Source organism: Giraffa tippelskirchi, chromosome 4 (assembly GCF_054371585.1).
Source record: "Giraffa tippelskirchi isolate mGirTip1 chromosome 4, T2T-mGirTip1v1.2.pri, whole genome shotgun sequence".
Taxonomy (NCBI): Eukaryota; Metazoa; Chordata; class Mammalia; order Artiodactyla; family Giraffidae; genus Giraffa; species Giraffa tippelskirchi.
Window position 1 is genome coordinate 11,727,686 of NC_137278.1, and position 21,239 is coordinate 11,748,924.

General features: G+C 42.2%; 2 protein-coding genes across 3 annotated transcripts in view; one reads left to right on the forward strand and one right to left on the reverse strand.

Annotated features, from left to right (window-relative positions):
* Window positions 1-1,475: 1,475 nt before the first annotated feature.
* Window positions 1,476-6,683, reverse strand: LOC145545062 (uncharacterized). Its single transcript, XM_081588653.1, has 2 exons — window positions 5,246-6,683; window positions 1,476-1,999 (listed from the first exon to the last, which is right to left on the reverse strand). The coding sequence occupies exon 1, from the start codon at window positions 6,526-6,528 to the stop codon at window positions 6,028-6,030; it is 501 nt and encodes a 166-aa protein (XP_081444779.1). The 5' UTR covers window positions 6,529-6,683; the 3' UTR covers window positions 1,476-1,999; window positions 5,246-6,027.
* DENND1A (DENN domain containing 1A) overlaps window positions 6,292-21,239 on the forward strand; it is a 537,858-nt gene continuing 522,910 nt past the window's right edge. For both annotated transcript variants that reach the window (XM_081588650.1, XM_081588651.1), the window contains exon 1: window positions 6,292-6,543. In XM_081588650.1, the coding sequence (XP_081444776.1) occupies window positions 6,527-6,543 (17 nt within the window). In that variant the 5' untranslated portion in view covers window positions 6,292-6,526. The remainder of the gene's footprint in view (window positions 6,544-21,239) is intronic.

Below are 21,239 nucleotides of genomic sequence, written 5' to 3' on the forward strand. Positions count from 1 at the left end.
AAATATGGCCTCTCCATACAATCAAATATTATTACACAATAGAAGATAATGAAGTACTGATAGATGGTATGTGGACAGACTTTGAAAATATTATGTGAAGTGCAAGAAGTCAGACAGAAATGTCAGTCATATTATTAAATGATTGCACTTGTATGAATAGACAAACCTATAGAGACAGAAAGTAGATTCCTGGTTGCCAGGGACTCAGAGCAGGTCAGCAAAGGTGAGTGACTACTAATGGGTGTGGGGTTTCTTTCTGGGATGAAATGTTCTAGAATTAGACTGGTGATAGTTGTACAACTTTGCGACTACGCTAACCAACATCGAATTGTACACATTAAAACGGTGAATTATATGGCATGTAAATTATATCTCTTGAGAGTCCGTTGGACAGCAAGGAGATCAAACCAGTCAATCCTAAAGGAAATCAGTTCAGTTCAGTTGCTCAGTCATGTCCGATTCTTTGCGACCCCATGAACCGCAGCACGCCAGGCCTCCCTGTCCATCACCAATTCCTGGAGTCCATCCAAATCCATGTCCATCGAGTCGGTGATGCCATCCAGCCATCTCATCCTCTGTCATCCCCTTCTCCTCCTGCCCTCAATCTTTCCCAGCATCTGAGTCTTTTCCAATGAGTCAGCTCTTCGCATCAGGTGGCCAAAGTATTGGAGTTTCAGCTTCAACATCAGTCCTTCCAGTGAACACCCAGGACTGATCTCCTTTAGGATGGACTGGTTGGATCTCCTTGCAGTCCAAGGGACTCTCAAGAGTCTTCTCAGCACCACAGTTCAAAAGCATCAATTCTTCTGCACTCAGCTTTCTTTATAGTCCAACTCTCACATCCATACATGACAATAAACCCTGAATGTTCATTGGAAGGGCTGATGCTGAAGCTGAGGCTACAATACTCCGGCCACCTGATGCGAAGAACTGACTCAATGGTAAAGACCCTGATTCTGGGAAAGATTGAGGGTGTGAGGAGAGGGGACGATAGAGGATGAGATAGTTGGATGGCATCACCAACTTGATGGACATGAGTTTGAGCAAACTCCAGGAGATGGTGAAGGAAGGGAAGCCTGGTGTGCCGCAGTTCAGGGGGTCACAAAGAGTTGAACACAACTGAGCAACTGAAAAACAAAACCAAGTATATATATAACCACAGCTAAGTGTACTGGGAACAACAGATGACTGGCCCATCAGTCCTGCCATTTCATACTGTATTATTAGTGGAGTATTAATGTTCCTTGGGGTTGCTGTTCTTCCCTCAGTAGACATAGTCCTTTAAATTCTAAGCAGAAAAACCAAACAGGTACAGAGGAGTGAGGGCCAGCTTAGAAACTCAGGAGCATCAGCGTCTGCATGGGTGGTATCACATGCTAGATATGTTCACTTAGCCTATTTTGACAACAGTCAAGAAGGTAAAGTTCCTAAGCCACTTCTCATCACCGGAAGGCTTTAATTCCAACAGTTGATTATGCTATGTAGCTGGCAGAGAGGTCTCCTTTTATTTTAATAACATCAGATTCACATAGGTTTAAATTATAAAACAATAAGCTACTGATTAGAGAACTTTAGAACTCAAAAAGACTTTGGAGAGAGGTCAGCTAGCCTGAATTTCTTACTCTGGATAGGGAAACTGAGGGCCAGAGAAAGTCAGGAGCTTGACTGGGTCACATAGCCAAGCATGACTTGGCTGAGATTGCAATGTCTGACCTCTCCTTCTTCCCTGGAAACGTGCCCCCACCCTGGCTTCAGCTGTACACATGATTTCTTTCTTTCATTTCTTATATAAAGGCTTTATTTCCTAGAGATGTGGTTGTATAACTAAGTTCTGACCAGTGGAATGTAAATGGAACAGTAGGAACAACTCCAGGAAAATGTACTTAAAGATTAGGACTTGGGGTGGGGCATGACCTTCTTCTTTTCTGTTGTTCTGGTTACAGATTAGATGTCTGGATCGTTCAAGCAGCCATCTTGGACCATGTGGTGGAAGCTGCACCTAGAGGATAGGGAAGCAATATGGTAGAATTGTGGGTCAACAGCCTCAAAGAGGTCACAGTCTGAGGCACAAAGACAAATTTACAATCTAATGCAGAATAACTACCACCCCAAGACTAAATCAACTGTCCTGTCCTGTCTCTATGCCTTCAAATGAGTATGCTTTATGGGATTTTCATACCAGCTCTGGAATGCTTATCTCCAGACTTGACTTCATGTGAAAGAGAAATAAACTATTTTTTTCAACCACTGCTATTTCAGTCTTCTATCATTTACTCCCAAAGAAAGGCACAGTTGAACTGACTTCTAATTGCCAACATCCCTTGGATCATAGAAAAAGCAAGAGAGTTCCAGAAAAACATCTACTTCTGTTTTATTGATTACGCCAAAGCCTTTGATTGTGTGGATCACAACAAACTGGGGAAAATTCTTCAACAGATTGGACCAACTCACCTGCCTCCTGAGAAAACTGTACCCAGGTCAAGAAGCAACAGCTAGAACCCGACATGGAACAATGGACAAGTTCCAAATTGGGAAAGGAGTACATCAAGGTTGTATATTGTCACTCTGCTTATTTAACTTATATGCAGAGTACATCATGCGAAATGTCATGCTGATTGAAGCACAAGTTGGAATCAAGGTTGCCGGGAGAAATACCAATATCCTCAGATATGCAGATGACATCACCCTTATGGCAGAAAGCAAAGAAGACCTAAAGAGTCTCTTGATGAAAGTAAAAGGGGAGAGTGAAAAAGCTGGCTTAAAACTCAACATTCACAAAAGGAAGATCACAGCATCCAATCCCATCACTTCATGGCAAATAGATGGGGAAACAATGGAAACAGTGACAGACTTTCTTTTCTTGGGCTCCAAAATCACCGCAGATGGTGACTGCAGCCATGAGATTAAAAGACGCTTGCCCCTTGGAATAAAAGCTATGCCAAACCTAGACAGCATATTAAAAAGCAGAGACATTACTTTGCCAACAAAGGTCCGTCTAGTTAAAGCTATAGTTTTTCCAGTAGTCATGTATAGATGTGAAAGTTGGACCATAAAGAAAAATGAGTGCTGAAGATCTGATGTTTTGAACTGTGGTGTTGGAGAAGACTCTTGAGAGTCCCTTGGACTGCAAGGAGATCAAACCAGTCAGTCATAAAGGAAATCAATCCTGAATATTCATTGGAAGGACTGATGCTGATGGTCCAATACTTCGGCCACCTGATGCAAAGAACTGACTCATTTGAAAAGACCCTGATTCTGTGAAAGATCGAAGGCAGGAGGACAAGGGGACGACAGAGGATGGATGGTTGGATGGCATCACTGACTCGATGGACATGAGTTTGGGCGAGTTCTGGGAGTTGGTGATGGACAGGGAAGCCTGGTGTGCTGCAATTAATGGGGTCGCAAAGAGTCAAACATGACTGAGCAACTGATCTGCTGCTGCTGCTGCTGCTAAGTCGCGTCAGTTGTGTCCGACTCTGTGAGACCCCATAGACAGCAGCCCACTAGGCTCCTCCATCCCTAGGATTTTCCAGGCAAGAACACTGGAGTGGGTTGCCATTTCCTTCTCCAATGCATGAAAGTGAAAACTGAAAGTGAAGTCGCTCAGTTGTGTCCGACTCTTAGCGACCCCATGGACTGCAGCCTACCAGGCTCCTCTGTCCATGGGATTTTCCAGGCAAGAGTACTGGAGTGGGTTACCATTGCCTTCTCCCCTAACTGACCTGAACTTACATCTAATTGATTCAGAATGCAAACAATTATATCCTGGGCTGGGAACTCAGGTGTCCTGAATCCAAGTACAGGACTATTTATTATGAAGATTAATACCATTAATAATAAAAGCCAAACTGTGCTGTGTCATATATAATAGTTGCCGATAACTTTTGCATGCTTATTATATGCTAGTCATGTTACATACTTTATGAGCGTCATTAACTCATTTAATTCTCATGCCACCTCAGCAAGATAGATCTATTACCATAATTTCCATTTTACAGCCAGAGAACCTGAAGCACAGAGACAGAGAATAATGTACCTAAAGGCACAAATTTAGCAAGAGGCAGAGCTGAGATTTGAACCTGGGCAGTCTGGCTCCAGAGCCTGCCCTCTTAATTCCTCCACACACTCTCTCTTATGATGTGAGCTTCTCCTTGAGCTCTCTCCCCACTCTACTGAGGGGGAAACTGAAGCAGACAATTGTCTAATCATTTGCTTAAAATCTCTGCTTGTCACAGCAATGCAGCTAGTGTTAGAAGCCAGACTTCTAACTTCCAGTTCAATGCTCTCTCCCCAGACCACCCTGCTGTCTCAGAGGCCACCTGGACAGATATGTAGCCCTTCCCCTCCAGTCTCCCTCCCTCCAACATACACACATCACTACCACCATCACCACTACCACCACTACCACCCAACAGGCACTCAGACATTTTTGAGGCCAGGATGGCTACAACCTCCTTTGAAAAGCATCCAGCTTTGCCCTCCACCAAATAACTATGTTTTATTTACAGTCTCCTGCTCAGAGCCTTTGAACTGGTCGTTCACTCCAGGGGAGATCTTGATAACAACTATTCCTTGGAGAAGGTTCATAGGAAACAAGGTGAATAAACACCACAGAGGCCCTGCCTGTCTAGCAGAGCTTTGCTCCTGAGGGTGTTTATAAGTCAATGTTGGTGTCTGGATGGAAAAGACTTTGAATTCAAAAGGGCAGTTGGGACATTTTCAATTTTTGTGTTAATTCAAAAAAGTTCATCCTATGCCTTCCCTCAACCTCAGGGCATAGACAAAAGAGAGAGATTATCTTTATCCAGAATGTAACTCCAAATGGAGCTTTTCTTGTTTTCTTTCCTCCCTGCCTGGCTGGGGCTAGTTATTGTAGTGACTGAGGGGTGGGGAGACACTCAATGAATTTATGAGCTAAAATGGCAGAAGAGACGAATGGCATTTCAGAACAAAAATGTATAAAAAAAGAGAAGAAAAGCCTAATTTCAATAGTGAACCATGAACCTATAGAGTCTTCTGACTTGTGGCCAAAGGTGCCATCCTAAAGCATAACTGTGTCACGTGTCTTGAATTATTCAGTCTAGATGCTAATCTCCACTTCACTAGCTACTAGTTATGTAACTTTCAGCACATGCTGCAGTTTCCTCTGTGAAAAGAGGGGATAAACTCACAAGGATACTGCCAGTGCTGGTGCTAATCATGTAGGGGAAATATGGTGCCTGGTTCAGAGAGGGTACTTACTCACCCATGCAGGGAACAGTAGCTAAAGGTAGTGATCATTACTGCTGCCTTTGGGATTCTTCTGGCTTCCCTTGTGGCTCAGCTGGTAAAGAATCCTCCTGCAATGCGGGAGACCCGGGTTTGATCCCTGGGTTGGGAAGATCCCCTGGAGAAGGGAAAGGCTGCCCACTCCAGTATCCTGGCCTGGAGAAGTCCATGGACTGTATAGTCCATGGGGTCACAAAGAGTCAGACACGACTGAGCAACTTTCACTTGGGATTCTTCCAGGCCTAAAGGGGATGATATTGGGGTGTTCATGGAAGTGAGCCCTAAGGGGGAGCAGGTTGGTGATTTTGGCTCTCAAGTATCTTCATTTGCCTTGACTGAATCTCTATCAGATACTGTAATGGTGTCATGAGATTTCTGTATTGGAGCCCCCACCCCCACCCCCAAAGGGCTAATAAAGGGAGGCAGAGGTCCTCAAGAGTAGGGCAGAGCAGAGCCACTAAATGGGTCCCATGAAGCCCCAAGGTGGCTTTCTCGTGGGGATGTGAGGTCTCCTTAAAAGTCTAAGGGGAGAGGAAGGTCCTCCACCTTCCCCCAACATGGTTGGGGAAGTGGCTGGTGTGACAGAGGGTCTATGGCTCCCTTAAAGAACTTATTGGAAGGTGTGGGATTTTAAAAGGAAAATCTTGTGTTTTCATGGAGGCCTGAATGGGAGACAGTTTTATCTCTAAGCCAGAACCACTGGGTGGGAGGACTCCGCAAGACAGGAATGGTAGCTTGAGGGTCTCTATGGGATAAACATCATTTTGGGGGGGGGTTGCAGGTGTTGGTTTCTACAGGAGAACAGTGGGAGCGAAGGTCTTTAGGGGCCATCACCCGGGAGGCACCATGCTCTGAGCTCCTGGAGTCCAACCTGCTGAGGCGCGGTTCCCCACCAACCCCTCCGCCCTCACGCGCCCCGCCTCCCATGAGCAGACTACAGTTCCCGGCAGCCCCCGCGGGCGGCGGCGGCGGCGCGGGCGGGAGGGGGCGGCGGTGTGAGAGGCGGAGGGGGAGGCGCGCGCCGGGCACGCGCGCCGGCGACCATGGCGTTCGCCTGGCAGAAGCGAGTGCATTAACCCCGGGAGGCGGCGGCGGCGGCTGCGGCGGGGGAGCTAGACTCAAGCGGGCGGGCTCAGCCTGAGGGAAGGGAGGAAGGGGCGGGGAGAGCGCCGGAGGGAGGCCGGTCGGCCGCAGGCGGGCGGGCAGCGCAGCGCAGCGCCGAGCGGGGCCCGCGGGCCCATGAGGAGGCCGGGGGACCATGGGCTCCAGGATCAAGTGAGTGTGGTCGGCCTGGGCGGAGCCGGGCCGGGCGAGGGGCGGCGAGGGCGGGCCAGGGCTGCAGGCCGCGGGCCGCGCGGGGGACTTGTTGCCGGGACCCCAGGGGCGCCCCCCGTGCTGGCGTCATGCGGGGAGGGGGACTGTTGTCATGACGATCCAGGGAGGCGCGCGGCGGGGTGCGCGCGGGGTGGAAGGGCGCCGGTGGTCAGGTGTCCCCTCCTCACCTGAGGGCGGGAACAGCTGATTATAAGGTGGCCTCCTCCCCGGGGTTACAGAGAACCTCTGAAAATGGTCACACAACTGTTGGGGGGAAGGCGAGAAATCTCCAGAAGCAACTCCCCAAATGGGTGTTTGGAGCGCCCCTGAGAGTTGGGCAGTCCTGAGGTGGCAGCTTGGCTGCTTAAGGCCTATGGTGGGGGCGGGGTGGGGGCATAAAAGTCATGAGAGGTTTTCAGAGGGAGGGGCTGCTCAAGGACTTAAGGTCTGGATGACCTGGGGAGGAAGAAGGCCCTTTTCTCTCTCCTCCTGTCTCCCCCTCCTATCTATGCAAGGCTCCCCACAGCAAGGCCAGAGGCTGTGAGGGAAGGTACCCCTGTGCTGTAACCGAGCACCTGATCTTGATAATTGTTGGAAAGGTTTTGTAATCCAATCTGGCAAATTCCCTCACTCATTCATTCATCTGGAGTCCCTCGTGAAGGGTTAGTTTTCTGGGGAAAATGTTGATACATCTGACTTCAGAACCCATTGAAACATTGTTACCTTCTTTCTAGACGTAGAAGTTGACTTTGGAAAGTGTAACTTTTATGCGGTCTCTTGGGTGTGTTGCTTCGGACTGTATCTCCGCTCCCAGCCAGGTCTTCTCGGCCTCTCCCTTCCTCAGTTCCAGAACACGAGATGCCTTATCTCTAATCACTAACAAATGTTCACTTTTTCTCTATGAGTAATAGAATTGTTTAAGGGCACTTAAAAACAAAGTTAACAGTGCAGGCTTTTCCTTAAAACAGCTTTTAAAGGATACTTTAAACCTGCTTACAAGAAAGTCTGAAGAATGTGTTTACTTCAGCATTTTGAGAATTATGTTAGGGAAGTTTGAAAGGGGAGGGGCCTTATGGGCGAAATCTAGTAATTATTCAAGTATTGCATGTCTTGTTCAGTCGGTGTCCATGCAGTGTGACCTTTGGCCAGCCTTGTAGTCCCTGACTTGCTTAGGTCTCTATTCACCAGATGCATCTAACGGGCTGCAGCAGCCCTGAGACTAGAAAAATTTGCTTATTATGATAGTGGAAATGGAAGAGTTGGATGAGTACACTGTTAATTCTTGATTTTTGTGGAAATGAGGTGGGGGGCAGGGCGGCGGGGGGAAGAAGCATGCTCCAAATAGGCTTAAGAAGCTTGGGAGGTAAAAAGACATAGTGAGCATTGGCATTAAAGAGGCACTCCAAGTTTAGCTCCTGCTACCAAGTAAGAGTTGTAAGCTTGGATTTCAATAGCACTTAGAAACACTTTACAAAAGCCACCTTAGAGTTGCAGGGTATCCTTGTGAGGATGCTTGCCCTTCTTGTTACAGAGTGGTTCAGAAACTTGCCAGATATGAGGCATTTCAGTGTCAGACTCAGCATGAAAATCCAAGTGGAAGTTCAGATGATTGGGTATCAGGTCTCTGTCTTGCTCTTGAACGTTGCAGGTTGACAAAAACATTTCTCCACAGTGTTTTGTGGAACCCGTCTCTGTTTATCTGAGTGCTTGGGCAAGAGAACTTATGCGTGAAATTCTATTAGGTGTGACATTAGTATAAAGAATAGCCTTCTTGATCTTGAAACTAGATTGCGTGGTGGTAAATACTTAGACATGGGAAATATGTTAGTTTCACCTGTGAGGTAGGCTGAAAGAGAATATGAAGAGAGACATTATGAAAAGTAATTGTGATTTATGGTGACTGTCCATTATGAAGCTTCTGCCTACAGGTAGGAATGAGGATGGACAAGTGGTGAGGAAATGGTTTTCTTAGATGCCTCCCCAATTTTTGGAGGAAACAGGGCTTTGGTTACTATTGACCATCAGTTCCATCCGGACAGGAAATAACAGACTGAGCTCAAGATGTTCATCTGGCTGAGGTGAAGTCTGAGTGTGCAGGCTGCATTGTGTAGGACAGTCTTGGGGGCGGACGAAGAGAGCTTGGGGGCCCCCTCCAAGCAGGCTGCCTGTGCTTTTTCCTCATCTCTCATACTGTGTGGCTGGTCCAGTCAGGCTAAAAATATGGAATCATATTTGGATTTAGATTCTACTTTTGTCTGCTGACTATGAAACTTTGTACAGATAACATCTTTCTCCCTCAGTTACCCTGAGGGTAAAATGAGGAAGGCTGTATATTGCAGGGTCATAATGAGCAGTAGATACAGTATCAACATGACTGCTGATACTGCTGATACAACATGACTGCCATATTAAAAACTCGGTAATTGTTAGTTTCTTTTATACTTTTTGTATCAAAAGACTAAGAAAACTGCTTTATTTTATACCAGAAATGTCAGAGAACTTTGTGTTTCAGGTGATGGAGAAGGTTTTGAAGATCTAGGAATTAGACTGTCAATGCAGAACAGGACTCAGCAGTCTCTCATTAAAACAAGAAAGTTGATTGAAAACAGTACTGTGTGTAATTATGAAGCTGGTGTCTGTTATATGATTAGTAAACCAGGTGAGTTGCTCGGCATAGGTGTTGAGGTTTAGTGCTTGATCAGACTTTCCTTTTAAGTTAAGGTGGTTGAGCGTAATCTCTGTCTCAGGTATGGTAGTAATGCTCTATGTGAACCATTTCATCAAATCCTCACAACTGCCCAATGATGTAGGTACTATTAGCCATTTTTTAAATGAGAGAATTGTGGTTTGTAGGCCTTAGATTGGACCAGCCCTGATGCCAGTTCTCTGAGCCTACCTCTCCTCAGCCTAGGCCAGGTGTCCTTCATCTGTGCACCCTTTCCCCCACCTAGGCCAGCTGTCCATCTGTTTCTATGATCTCCCCCCTCCATATTTATCACTGTCATAGCACTAAATTTAGTTCCTTGTGTGTCTCCTATACTGAGCTCAACATAAATTTCATTGAGTGCAGGGACTTTCTTATTTGTCTTTGAGTTCCTTGTGTCAGACCCAGTACCTAATACATCAGGTTGTTTAGGAAGAGTTTATGAAATGCATTTATGAAATATGTTGGGATTTGAATTATGATCCTAGCTAAAGACTCCGAGATGAATGTACAGAGTTAAAAAATAACAGTTTGCAATTTGAACTCGAGGAGGAAGGCTGTTTATAAGTTTTTAAGCTGAATTGTCCTGGTCTAGGCAGCAGTTTATTTTTTCTGAAGAATGTTTATAGTTCATCCTCGTTTTAGTAAAGGAACCTTGATTTGTCTCAGATATCTACTTGGGTGAAAAGAAAGGTCACCGGTGTACAGGTAGCATTCTGAGAAGCTCCTAACCTTAAACCTGAGCAGACATTTATTTATCTGGAGAGATAAAAGGAGCAACAGTAACTGGCAACCTTCGACAGGTATCTTTAAATCTTATTTAGTGTTTGAGTGATCCCAGTGGACTGGAATGTGGTTAATATGAAGCAATTAAACTGATAATGTAGACACACAGCAGGAAACTGTGGCAGTTTTAATATTGTTTGTGGTGACATCCTAGAAATTGTTTCCAGGCACAAAGGGCAGGAAGTGGATTGTAAGTAATCGAAGGAAGTACTCTAAGTGAGTTTGAAGAAGCCTGACATTTATGGGCTTGGAGAAAAGCATACTCAAAGATTTGAAGGCATAGGGACAGAACAGGACAGTCGATTCGGCTCTGTGGTGTTTATTCTACATTAGCCAGTATACCTGTCTTCTGTCCCTGTCAGACCATGACCTTTTTGAGATTGGTAACCAAGAAATTTATCCATTCATTCATTTACTTACTATCTCACTAAGAAGAGTGTCACACACTTATTATATTCATCATTGTTATCATAATTGGTGGAAGTACTTTGTTACGTGCCTGGTAGCAAACTCCGGGAGTTGGTGATGGACAGGGAAGCCTGGCGTGCTGCAGTCCATGGGGTCGCAAAGAGTCAGACATGACTGAGCAACTGACATGAATGAGGGAGAGGGGTTTCCCTAGTGGCTCAGAGGTAAATAAGTGCAGAAGATGCAGGAGCCATGGGTTCATTCCAGGTTGGGAAGATACCCTGGAGGAGGAAATGGTGACCCACTCCAGTGTTCTTGCCTGGAGAATCCCATGGACAGAGGAGCCTGGCTTGCTACATTCCACAGGGTTGCAAAGAGTTGGACATGACTGAAGTGACTGAAGCACAGTGAGGGAGAGCTTACTGTGGAGATGACATTTCAGTTGAGACTTAAAAGATAAGTCATGTAAAGAGACTCACAAGACCTCATTCCAGGCAGAGTAGAGCATATACCTACCTTGAAGCAAGAAAACCTTAGGCACTATCAGGAGCTGATAGTGGGTTTAGGAGTGACTGGTGGTGGGGAGGCTGGGGTGAGATCAGAGAGAGACTGGGGCCCTGAGCAGGGCCTACCTGTAGGCTGTGGTAATCTGCAAACAACTTTATTAAGATATAATTCACATACTATAAAGCTTACTCTTTTATAGTATATAATTAAATGGTTTTCAGTATGCCTATAAATACCATTATCCAAGTCTAGAACATTTTCATCACTCCAGAAGGAAACTCCACATACATTAGCGGTCACTTCCCATTCCCCTCTAAACCCTCTTAGCCCTAGGTAATCACTGATCTACTTATAGTTGCTATGGATTTGTCAATTTTAGGCATTACCATATAAATGGAATCATATATAATTCTTTGTCTTTCATTAAGCATGATGGTTCCCAAGTTTATCCATATTATAACGTTAATATATGAATATTTCACTACTTTTTGTTGTTGAATAATATTTCATTGTATGGATAAAGCACATTTTATTCATCCATTCATCAGTTGTTAGGTATTTGGGTTGTTTCCACTCTTTCACTGTTATGAATAATGTTGCTGTGAACATTTTGTGTGGACATATGTTTTCATTTCTCTTGGGTATATACCTGGGAGTGGAATTGCTAGATCATATGGTAACTCTTTTTAAGGAACTGTTAAACTGTTTTCCAAAGCAGTTGCACCACTTCGTGTAAAGTAGTGTCTCATTGTGGTTATGATTTGGCCCTTAAGAATTGTATAGAAAACGAAAGATCAGAGTAGACCAAAATAGGTTTCTCAGAAGAGGGTGAAACTGGAACTGAAAGAAAAGTGAGATTTGGAGAAGGGAGGAGGGACTTCTGGAGGAAGAACAGGGGAAGTTATATGACTGGAAAGTGGGGATAAGCCCATCATTGTTTTCTGATACCGAGAAGCAGCCTTGGCTTTTTAAGATTGCTCTGCTCTGGGCTTTTTTTGGACAGCCTGTTAAAGGATTCCATTACCAAAATGCACCACAAACTGGCTTCTTTGTGTAGCACAGCCGACATATCGTCCTTCTGTGGGATAAGAGTAGGAGTTGAAATGTGACTTCCTCTCCAGGGCCCTCTAATACCTCTTCTCTTTCCTCGCTACCACGGTGCTCCCCTCTCAGTCTCCATAGGAGAGAGTACAAAGACTTGGGGGGGTGGAACAAAAGTCTTGCTAGAGGGACTTCCCTGGAGGTCCGGTGGTTAAGACTTCACCTTCCAGTGTAGGGGGTGCAGGTTTGATTCCTGGTTGGGGAACTTTTCCACATGCCTTGTGGCCCAAAACCCTAAACATGAAACAGAAGCAGGATTGTAACAGGTGCAATAAAGACTTTTAAAAATGTTCCACATTTAAAAAAAATAGAAAAAACTTTAAAAAGTCTTGCTGGAGACTGAGTTCTCCATTAGCACCCAGAGGTAGTCCCTTGAATTTTCATGACTTTTCTGGAACATGTTTTGCTGCAACTCCATCATTCTAGTCTGAGCCATTGCCATCAACTTGGAGGGGTTTACACAGCAGATAGGAAGGTTAAAACACACAAAGTATTGCTGTAGGAAAAAAAAAAAGTTTTTTTTCCAGACTTTAAATTTGTGTGTAAGGTCCCAGCTGAAATTCCTTTTGTGGCCAAAAACCCCACAAAAGGGTTTTAAATTTTTTTTTTAACTTTTTATTTTGTTTTGGGGTGCAGCCGATTAACAGTGTGGTGATACTTTCAGGTAAATGGTGAAGGGACTCAGCCATACATACACATGTATCCATTCTCTCCCAAACTCCCCACCCATCCAGGCTGCCATGTAACTTTGAGCAGAGTTACCTGTGCTATACAGTAGGTCCTTGTTGGTTATTCATTTTAAATATAGCAGAGTGTACATGTCCTTCCCAAACTCCCTAACTATCCCTTTCCTCCGTCCCTCTCACTGGCAACTGTAAGTTCTCTAAGTCTGTGAGTGTCTTTCTGTTTTGTAAGTTCATCTATATCATTTCTTTGTAGAATCCACATGTAGAGCATGTCATACAATATTCCTCCAGCTGGAATTCTTATTGTGAGTTGCAAAGTTCAGTCTTTTACCTGGCTTTAGCGGGAATGGCACCCCACTCCAGTATTCTTGCCTGGAAAATCCCACGGATGGAGGAGCCTGGTAGGCTACAGTCCATGGGGTTGCTAAGAGTCGGACACGACTGAGCGACTCCACTTTCACTTTTCCCTTTCATGCATTGGAGAAGGAAATGGCAACTCCAGTATTCTTGCCTGGAGAATCCCAGGGACGGCGGAGCCTGATGGGCTGCCATCTGTGGGGTCGCACAGAGTCAGACACGACTGGAGTGACTTAGCAGCAGCAGCAGCAGTAGCGGGAACTAATCTCTGGATTTGAAACATCCTTTTTGGTTAAAAGGATTTTGTTGAGAAATGGAAAGATAAACAATGAAGAAAAATAAACCAAAGGAAAGAAAACAAAGTTGGCCCTACTTTAATTGGAATCCATATCTGTTCTTTCCAAGTATTTTGGACTTGAAAAGGAACCAACTAAAGGAAGTAAGAAAACATATGCGTTCCTGTAGAAAAGATTGGTTATATCCCCAAAGTTCACTTGTAATTTGGTTATGGCATTTAGAATGTATTTTTCTCCTAGAGATACTGTTGTATACATTAAACATAAGGACATTCCAGATGAATTGTGTTTTTAAAAGACATAGGGAGATTACAGGTGTAGCTGAAATGCAGAATATGTGCATAAAGATTATAGGCGATAAAGTTGAAAAAACAGGTTTGTGCCACTGTGACCTGATGCTATTGAAGAATTGGGAATGTAATGTGATCAGATTTGGGTTTTTAGGAAGATTACTTTGGCAGCAGTAGTTTAGAACAGTGATATCTCAAGCTTGTGCAGCATGATCTACTGTGGTGTGAACAGAATATGTTAGAATCTATATTTGTTTCTATATCAACTTTCAAAGGGCTTCTCTGGTAGCTCAGTTGGTAAAGAATCCACCTGCAATGCAGGAGACCCGGGTTCGATTCCTGGGTCCAGAAGATCTTCTGGAGAAGGGATAGGCTACGTGCTCCTGTATTCTTGGGCTTCCCTTGTGGCTTAGCTGGTAAAGAATATGCCCGTAATGTGGGAGACCTGAGTTTGATCCCTGGATTGGGAAGATCCCCTGGAGAAGGGAAAGGTTACCCACTCCAGTATTCTGGCCTGGATAATTCCACTGTACAGTTTATGGGGTCACAAAGAGTCGGACACAACTGAGTGACTTTCACTTTCACTTTCTTTGACTTTTATAACTTTCAAAATTTCTGTGTTTTCTAATAATATACTATAGATTTGTATAGTAAGGCATTATTATAATTTATAAATAAAAATACATAGATGTATGCCCAAGGTTTTTTTACCCATAGGGAAGAATGCATGAAAAAAAAATTGGAGACCACTGGTTTATAGAACTGGGTTTAGTTTATATGGCAGAAGATCAAGGCCTGAAGTGAGGTTTTGGTTTTCAAAAGAAAAAGGACAACTTTGAGGGAGATTTTAGGTAGAATTGACAAGACTTGGTGATAAATTACATGCAAGAGGCGAGAGAAGAATCAAAGATGACTTGCCAGGGTTAGCAAAGTTATAAATGAGTGTTTGGAAGGTGAGGACTGGTTATATAATATGTTTGCTTTTCTGAGGAAAAGTGAAAAGTTATAATTGGGAGAAGGCATTTTAGTCTGTGGTGAGAAAGAAAGCTTTAAGGGTGCCAGAGTGAATGCATGTGCTCGGTTAGATGAGTAAGACTTCGTGTGGGCTTGCCCGAGTTGCTGAGGGGAAATCTATCCACCTTAGGTTTTAGGAAGAGAGAAAAAATAAACTTTTGAATTTACTTTAGCCACAGGAAAGGTTTCGGGGTGTTGCATTGATCTCGCCTAGGTTGTATGGATAGGAGGAAGGAAACCAATCTCGGTAAAGATACTGTTTCACTCCAAGCAAATAGTTACTGTACTCCAGTGCATGAAAGGAGCGAGGGTGGTGTGGGCTTCGGGGACCCTCAGGTTTGAGTTCCCACAAGCACTCACAATCCCCATCTGAGTTCTAAGTTTCTGAGCCTCAGTTTTTTTAATTTATGAAAGGAAGCTAATAAATCTATTTTTAAAGTTGTTCTGAGGATTAGTTACCCACTCCAGTATTCTTGCCTGGAGAATTCCATGGACAGAGCCTGGTGGGCTACAGTCTCCCTGGGGTCTCAAAGAGTCAAACACGACTGGATGGCTAACAGTTTCAGCAGAAAAATAGCTGTTTAGTAAATGTTGTGTAGTTGCTAAGTCATATCTGATTCTTGCGACCCCATGGACTGTGGCCAGCTAGACAGCTCTGCCCATGGGATTTCCCAGGTAAGAAAACTGCAGTGGGTTGCCCTTTCCTTCTCCAGGGCATCTTCTCGACCGAGGGATCGAACCCAAGTCTCCTGCATTGGCAGGTGGATTCTTTATCACTGAGCCACCTGATGGCAGCTCTCATTAATATTGTTTGGAGTGAATGGGACATACTTGTCTGAGCAATCTGAAGTTAAAAAAAATTCTCAAAGCAGTTCCTTTTTATAGCTTTTTTTTTTCAAAGACGAAGTATTTGCTTTTTCTTTGTGAGTGTGTTAGGATGATGTGGTGTATATTTTACTGAATTTATTTGAAGGTTTGTGATCCTGGTATATGCAAAGCGCTAGTCCTCTTACTGGTTGGGAGAAAAACTTTTAAGTCTACTCAGAGATAAGATGAGCACGCAAATAATTAAAATTATAATAACATTTAAGAATATTTTGTGCCTCCTCTCTCACCAGTAATTGAAAATTTTATTCAGTTTTAGAAAAGATTTACCCCATTTATGTTCATCTGTTTAGATGGTATCACTGTTCACGTCTACTCTTTTTAAATATAACTTCTTTCCTTTTTTTCTGAATACTTAAAATTATTTATCTTTTTTTATTTTGGAAAAATTTAAACATTTTGAAAGCAGAGAGAATAGTGTAATGAGTCCCCAAATGTCCATCACTCAGTTTCAGCACTTATTAATTTATGGCTTTCTTAGTTTCAGTTATAGATAACTGACCATAACTCTTCTCCGCCTTCTAGCCCTTGATTATTTTGAAGCAAATTATGTCTGGTTATCTCTTTTTGATCCATTAATTTATTAGAGGCTATAAAATGATTTTACTTCCATCATTTCTTCTTGTTATTAATTAGAATACTTCTGTAAAGAAAAACTCTGCATATCAACTATTTGGTCACCCTGAGGTACAGTTTATATGGGAAAGGCATAACAAATATTTGATTCATTTTATTCATTTTTCAAACTGTTTTCTAGCATTTTCCCAGGGTGATTGATTTTTTTCTTTCTGAGTATCACTTTAAACACATATTAATAGATTCAAACCTGCTTACTATATTTCACTTTACTCTAGTTATCCTCATGGATGTTAATTTGCCCTATTTTTGTCTAGTGGAAGCTTCTTCAAGTTAATGTCTAGAGTCCTTTTGACAGAATCCCAGTAGTTTTTAATAGCTCCCTTGCCTTTTGGTGTGATGACCTAGATGTTCCAGGTTCATTTTGTATGTTTCCTGCTCCAGACCTGTTTAATGCTGTTTCTCTAAGGAGTCTTGATTCTTTTTGGTGGGAGGTGGTGTTAGAGATTTCAGTCTAGGTTTTAGAACTTTTTTTTTTTTTCTACTAGGTCAGTCATTATTTTTAGGCTCCTCCAGGGATCAGAACTAGGAAGTTGTGTGTGTGTTTGTGTGTGTGTATTTTTAAGGTAAACTATATCACGTGTTCATATTGATATTTACAATTCAGGACTATCACATTTTAATTTAACCTCATTCTTACATCTGAATCGCTTATCACTCATGTCAAAAGTTCTGATTTCCAATGATGCCAACAGAAGTACTCTTTTTGCTTTATCCCACGATATCCACGAAACTCAACAGCAATACCAACATTACCAGCAGTATCTACTGAAAACAGATGTGTTTTTTCAATTTGGCGATTCTTTTTGTCCTTAGAGTCTATGTGGACTCGGATTGTATAGTCAATTTACTGTTGTGAAACCAGGAGAAATGATTTCTTTCTCAGTGGTTGTGTCACCAACTCAATTCATAGTTGTTTTTTTTCTTTCAATCTTTTGGGATTGCTTTTTAAAAATAATTTTGTTTTATAATTACATAAAATACTTCCATGGTTTCAGAGCCAAATCTGCAAAAAAGGTATATTCAGAAAAGTCTACTGTCTGTCCTTCACACATTACCCTATTTCTTTCCTCTGTAGGTTGCTAGTTAAAAAAAAAATTTTTTTTTAAATTTTGTTAGAAAAAAGGTAAATACATCAACATATTCCCTCCCCTCACCAACTCTTCAGAAAAATGAAGAATTTTTCCTCCTTTACTTTTCTCATTTTATTCCCTGTAAAGAGGTAACTTTTAATAGTATATAGAGGTCATTCTCATTTCTCTGTAGGGACAGCATAGTACCCGAGTGGATGGATAGTCCATGGGTTTTTCAACCAGTTTCACGCTGATGCTCATTTAAGTTGCTCCCAGTGCTATTATAAATGATGCTGTAATGAAAAGTCTTGTGTATGTCCCTTTTTGTATTTCTACCATTATATCATTGGGGTAGATATTTAGAAGTGGTATTGCTGGGTCAAGGAGTAAATTTCTATGTAATTTTACTTTAGTAAAATTATAAAAAGGACTTCTCTGGTGGTCCAGTAGCTGAGACTCTTTGCTGCCAGTGCAGGGGGCCTGGGTTCGATCCCTGGTCAAGGAACCAGATCCCACATGCCACAAACTAAGAGTTCACATGCTGCACCTAAGACCAAATAAATAAATATTAAAGAAAAAATTGTAAAGTAGTATAATAAAACTTTAGTAAAAGGTGTCAAATTCTCCCCCACACAGATTGAGCCGTTTCATACTCCCACGTACGACAGTGCCTTGTTGCCTCACAGCTTCACCAAGAGAATGTGTTTGTCAAACTTGAAAAATTATTTTAGTCAGAGCTCTTAATGCGTGTGATAACAAATCGTTTGTAAGAGTTCATGATGAAGAGTAATAATTCTCTACCCTACACTGCACTTCTTCAGAAACAGCTTCTATTAACTGATTTTTAGTTCTTCTGTTGGTTAACCCATAACCCTTAGATAAATCTCTATCTCTTAATTAAATTAACTTTAGACAGTATTTGTTGACACTCCGAAATGGAAGATGATGAGTACCTTTATAATATGTCTCTCTTCCTCTTCTGCTGTTTTATATGTATCTATATTTCTAATTTTTATAATGATTTTATTTTAATGTAATATAGTTTTTATTCCATTAACTTTCAATAGTGTCTTTTGACGCCCACCTTCTAAGGCAAAGATAGGTCATTTTAGTTCTGATCCATGACCAGGACCAAGTTTTCCATTATTTATCTTAAGGTTAACTCTAAAAGTTGTGTTATGAATATTTAAATATTGTTTAGCATAGGCCATGTAGGGTGCTAGAATAACATTTTCTTTTTTGGCGCATTGTCATGATCTCATTTGACAGAGAATGTTCTTAACATCAAGGTCATATAACCTTTTATAATCCACTCAGAATTTAAAGTTATGCTAAATTTGTTTTGTATCTGGCTATGTGTATATATTTTACATTTACATGTACAAAATAGCACGGGGAAAACAGCCTTGTGTAAAGAGCAGTGTAAGACATCACACGAGTAAGCTTCCATCCTCCTGTTGGCAAACTGAAACCTACTACTTGCAGCCTTTGTGAAGGGCTAGGTCACCTTTGGGAGCCTGAGCCTTGGCTTTTGACTTTGACCTTGCGGTAGCCTCAGATCAGCAGAGCAGTGTCACTGCTAAAGCTTGTCTCCCAAGCTTTTAGGACTGATGCCTTTCAGGATCTTGAGCTTGATAAAGGCTTTGATGGCCTTTGTCTTATTGGTATGCATCTTCTTTAGAGCATTCTTGTGTTTCTTGAAAAAGTTCAAGATCCTTAGGAACTTAGGTTCCTCCTCCTTAAAAAAGGTCTTTGTGATTAGGGTTTATTGATGCCATTTTGGAACTGGTTATGTGTGGTGTGGTTCTTGAACTTGGCCATATGTGCTGCACTGCTGCTGGCAGCCCAGAAAGTAAAACTGGGAAAGAGTCATATTTGAATTTTGATTTTAAAGAATCCTCCTCCCTCCCCAAGTTTTTAAATCCCTTTTTTCCCTCTCTTGCATTACTTTACCATATTGTTAATTTTTTCTAAACTTGAAATCACACTTGCAGTTTCAGTGGGGCTCCTTTTTTTTTCTTCTTTTTCCTGATGGTTTCTTCCTAACCTCCTGTTCTGATCTGTATAAAGTCAGATATGTTGTCGTAATCTTGGAATGTCCCTTCACCACTCCCCTACTTCATTATTTCCTGGCCCCTGTGTTATTTCATTTTCTAGAGGACAGATTTAAGTTTTTATAGGAGGCAGTCACACAAGTGGACTTGCGAAAAGAGTGCATTTGAGTTCTTGCAAGTCTTTTCATGTCTGAAAAATGTCTGCTTTTTCACACTTGATTGATGGTTTGTATGGTCATAGAGTTTTAGGTTGGAAAATTTTCCTGCAGAGCTTTGAAATTATTTTCCCACTGTCTTTTAGCTGGCTTGCTATGACACGGCTCTGGAAGGGGAAGATGGCACTCTGCCTTCATATTGTCAGATTAGGGTATATGACTAGGTTTCATGTTCAGTCTTCGTTGACCCCTAGGGTGCAGAATTCCCTTTTACTGCAGGGCTGAGGTGGGAGTTCTGGTTCCCAGGAGACCTCCACCGGTATCTCCCTGGCTGGGTGCAGTGGTGCCTTGTTGCTGCTCCCTCTATGGCCTCAATTACTGCCATGTGAGTATGGAAGTCCAGGCTCTCCACAGTCTCCACTGAAACCTTGTTGTGAGAGTCCTTGTTTCTGTGCAGTGGGGATAAGGAAAGCCCCGGTTCCCTTCGTGACTTTCTCTAACACCACACTGGCAGGGGTTGGGTGGATGGGATATTTCATCACAGCCTGGCACAGGTAGAAATCTAAGTTGCTTCCCTATGTGTCCTTTGCTGACTCAAGTGAGGGTGGGACCACACAGGTTTTTCTGTGGTGTTTGGCTGTATTGTTTGGTGGTTATTTCTTAAAAGTTTTCTGACTTGTTAGGTGGTCCCTTCTCGGGCCCTTCAGTTAGAGCTAACTTTTGTTGGAGTTTTTGTTTTTGGTCTTCATCAGTTGGTGTTTCAGGTTGCCAGTTGCTATCATCATGAATGGCTGTTCAGTTTTATCAAATGCATTTTCTGCATCTGCTGAGATGATTTTTTGATCCCTTTCAACCCCCTTTTTAAATGAATGAACTACAATTATTTTCAAATGTGTAACTTTGCATTCCTGGGATAAACTGGTTTGGTCATGATATCCTTTTTATACATATTGCTGGATTCAGTTAACTAGTATTTTATTTTTTTGTTTGCATTTGTAGTCATAAGAGATTTTGACTATAATTTTTCTTTTTTGTAATGTTCTTGTTAGATTTTGGTATCGAGACTTTACTGGCTCTATGAAAAAGAGGACTATCTTAAAAAACTGTTAAAGAAATGGTATGATTTTTTTTTAGTGTAAAAAGTTATCAGTGGTTACTGATTTTTGGATAAGCAAGGGAAGTCTCTATTGAGTTTAAGAAAATTAAGTATTGTAAGTAATGAGAAATGAGAACAGGAAAATGCTTATTTGTGTTTCCCTATAATATCAGGGGATAGATAATCCCTCCCTTCCACCTTCAACATTCATACTCACTCCCCCTTCTCTGTTATATACACAGATATTATTTTATTTTTTTGATTGACCAATTCAAGTTATGGTCATCATGATGTTTTATCTCTTAGTATTTTAGCCTATATCTCCTAAGAATGAGTATATTCTTCTATATAACCACAATTCTTTTATCACCATGAAGAGATTTTGCATTCATACAATAATATATCTAACATAAAATTTATATTTAAATTTTCCCAGTTCCAGCAATGTCTTTTGCAGCTTTTCGTTTTTGAGTCTGAGTCCAGTTAGGGATCATATATTGTATTTAGCTGTCGTGTCTCTAGTGCCCTTTCATCTAAAACAGTTCTTCTGCTTTCTCTTTTTCTTTTTGTCTCTGACATTGACTTTTTAAAGAATCCTGACCATTGTTT

Coding starts and splice junctions, on each gene's coding strand:
- LOC145545062 (XM_081588653.1), bottom strand. CDS start 6,528: ATGGTCCCCCGGCCTCCTCATGGGCCCGCGGGCCCCGCTCGGCGCTGC.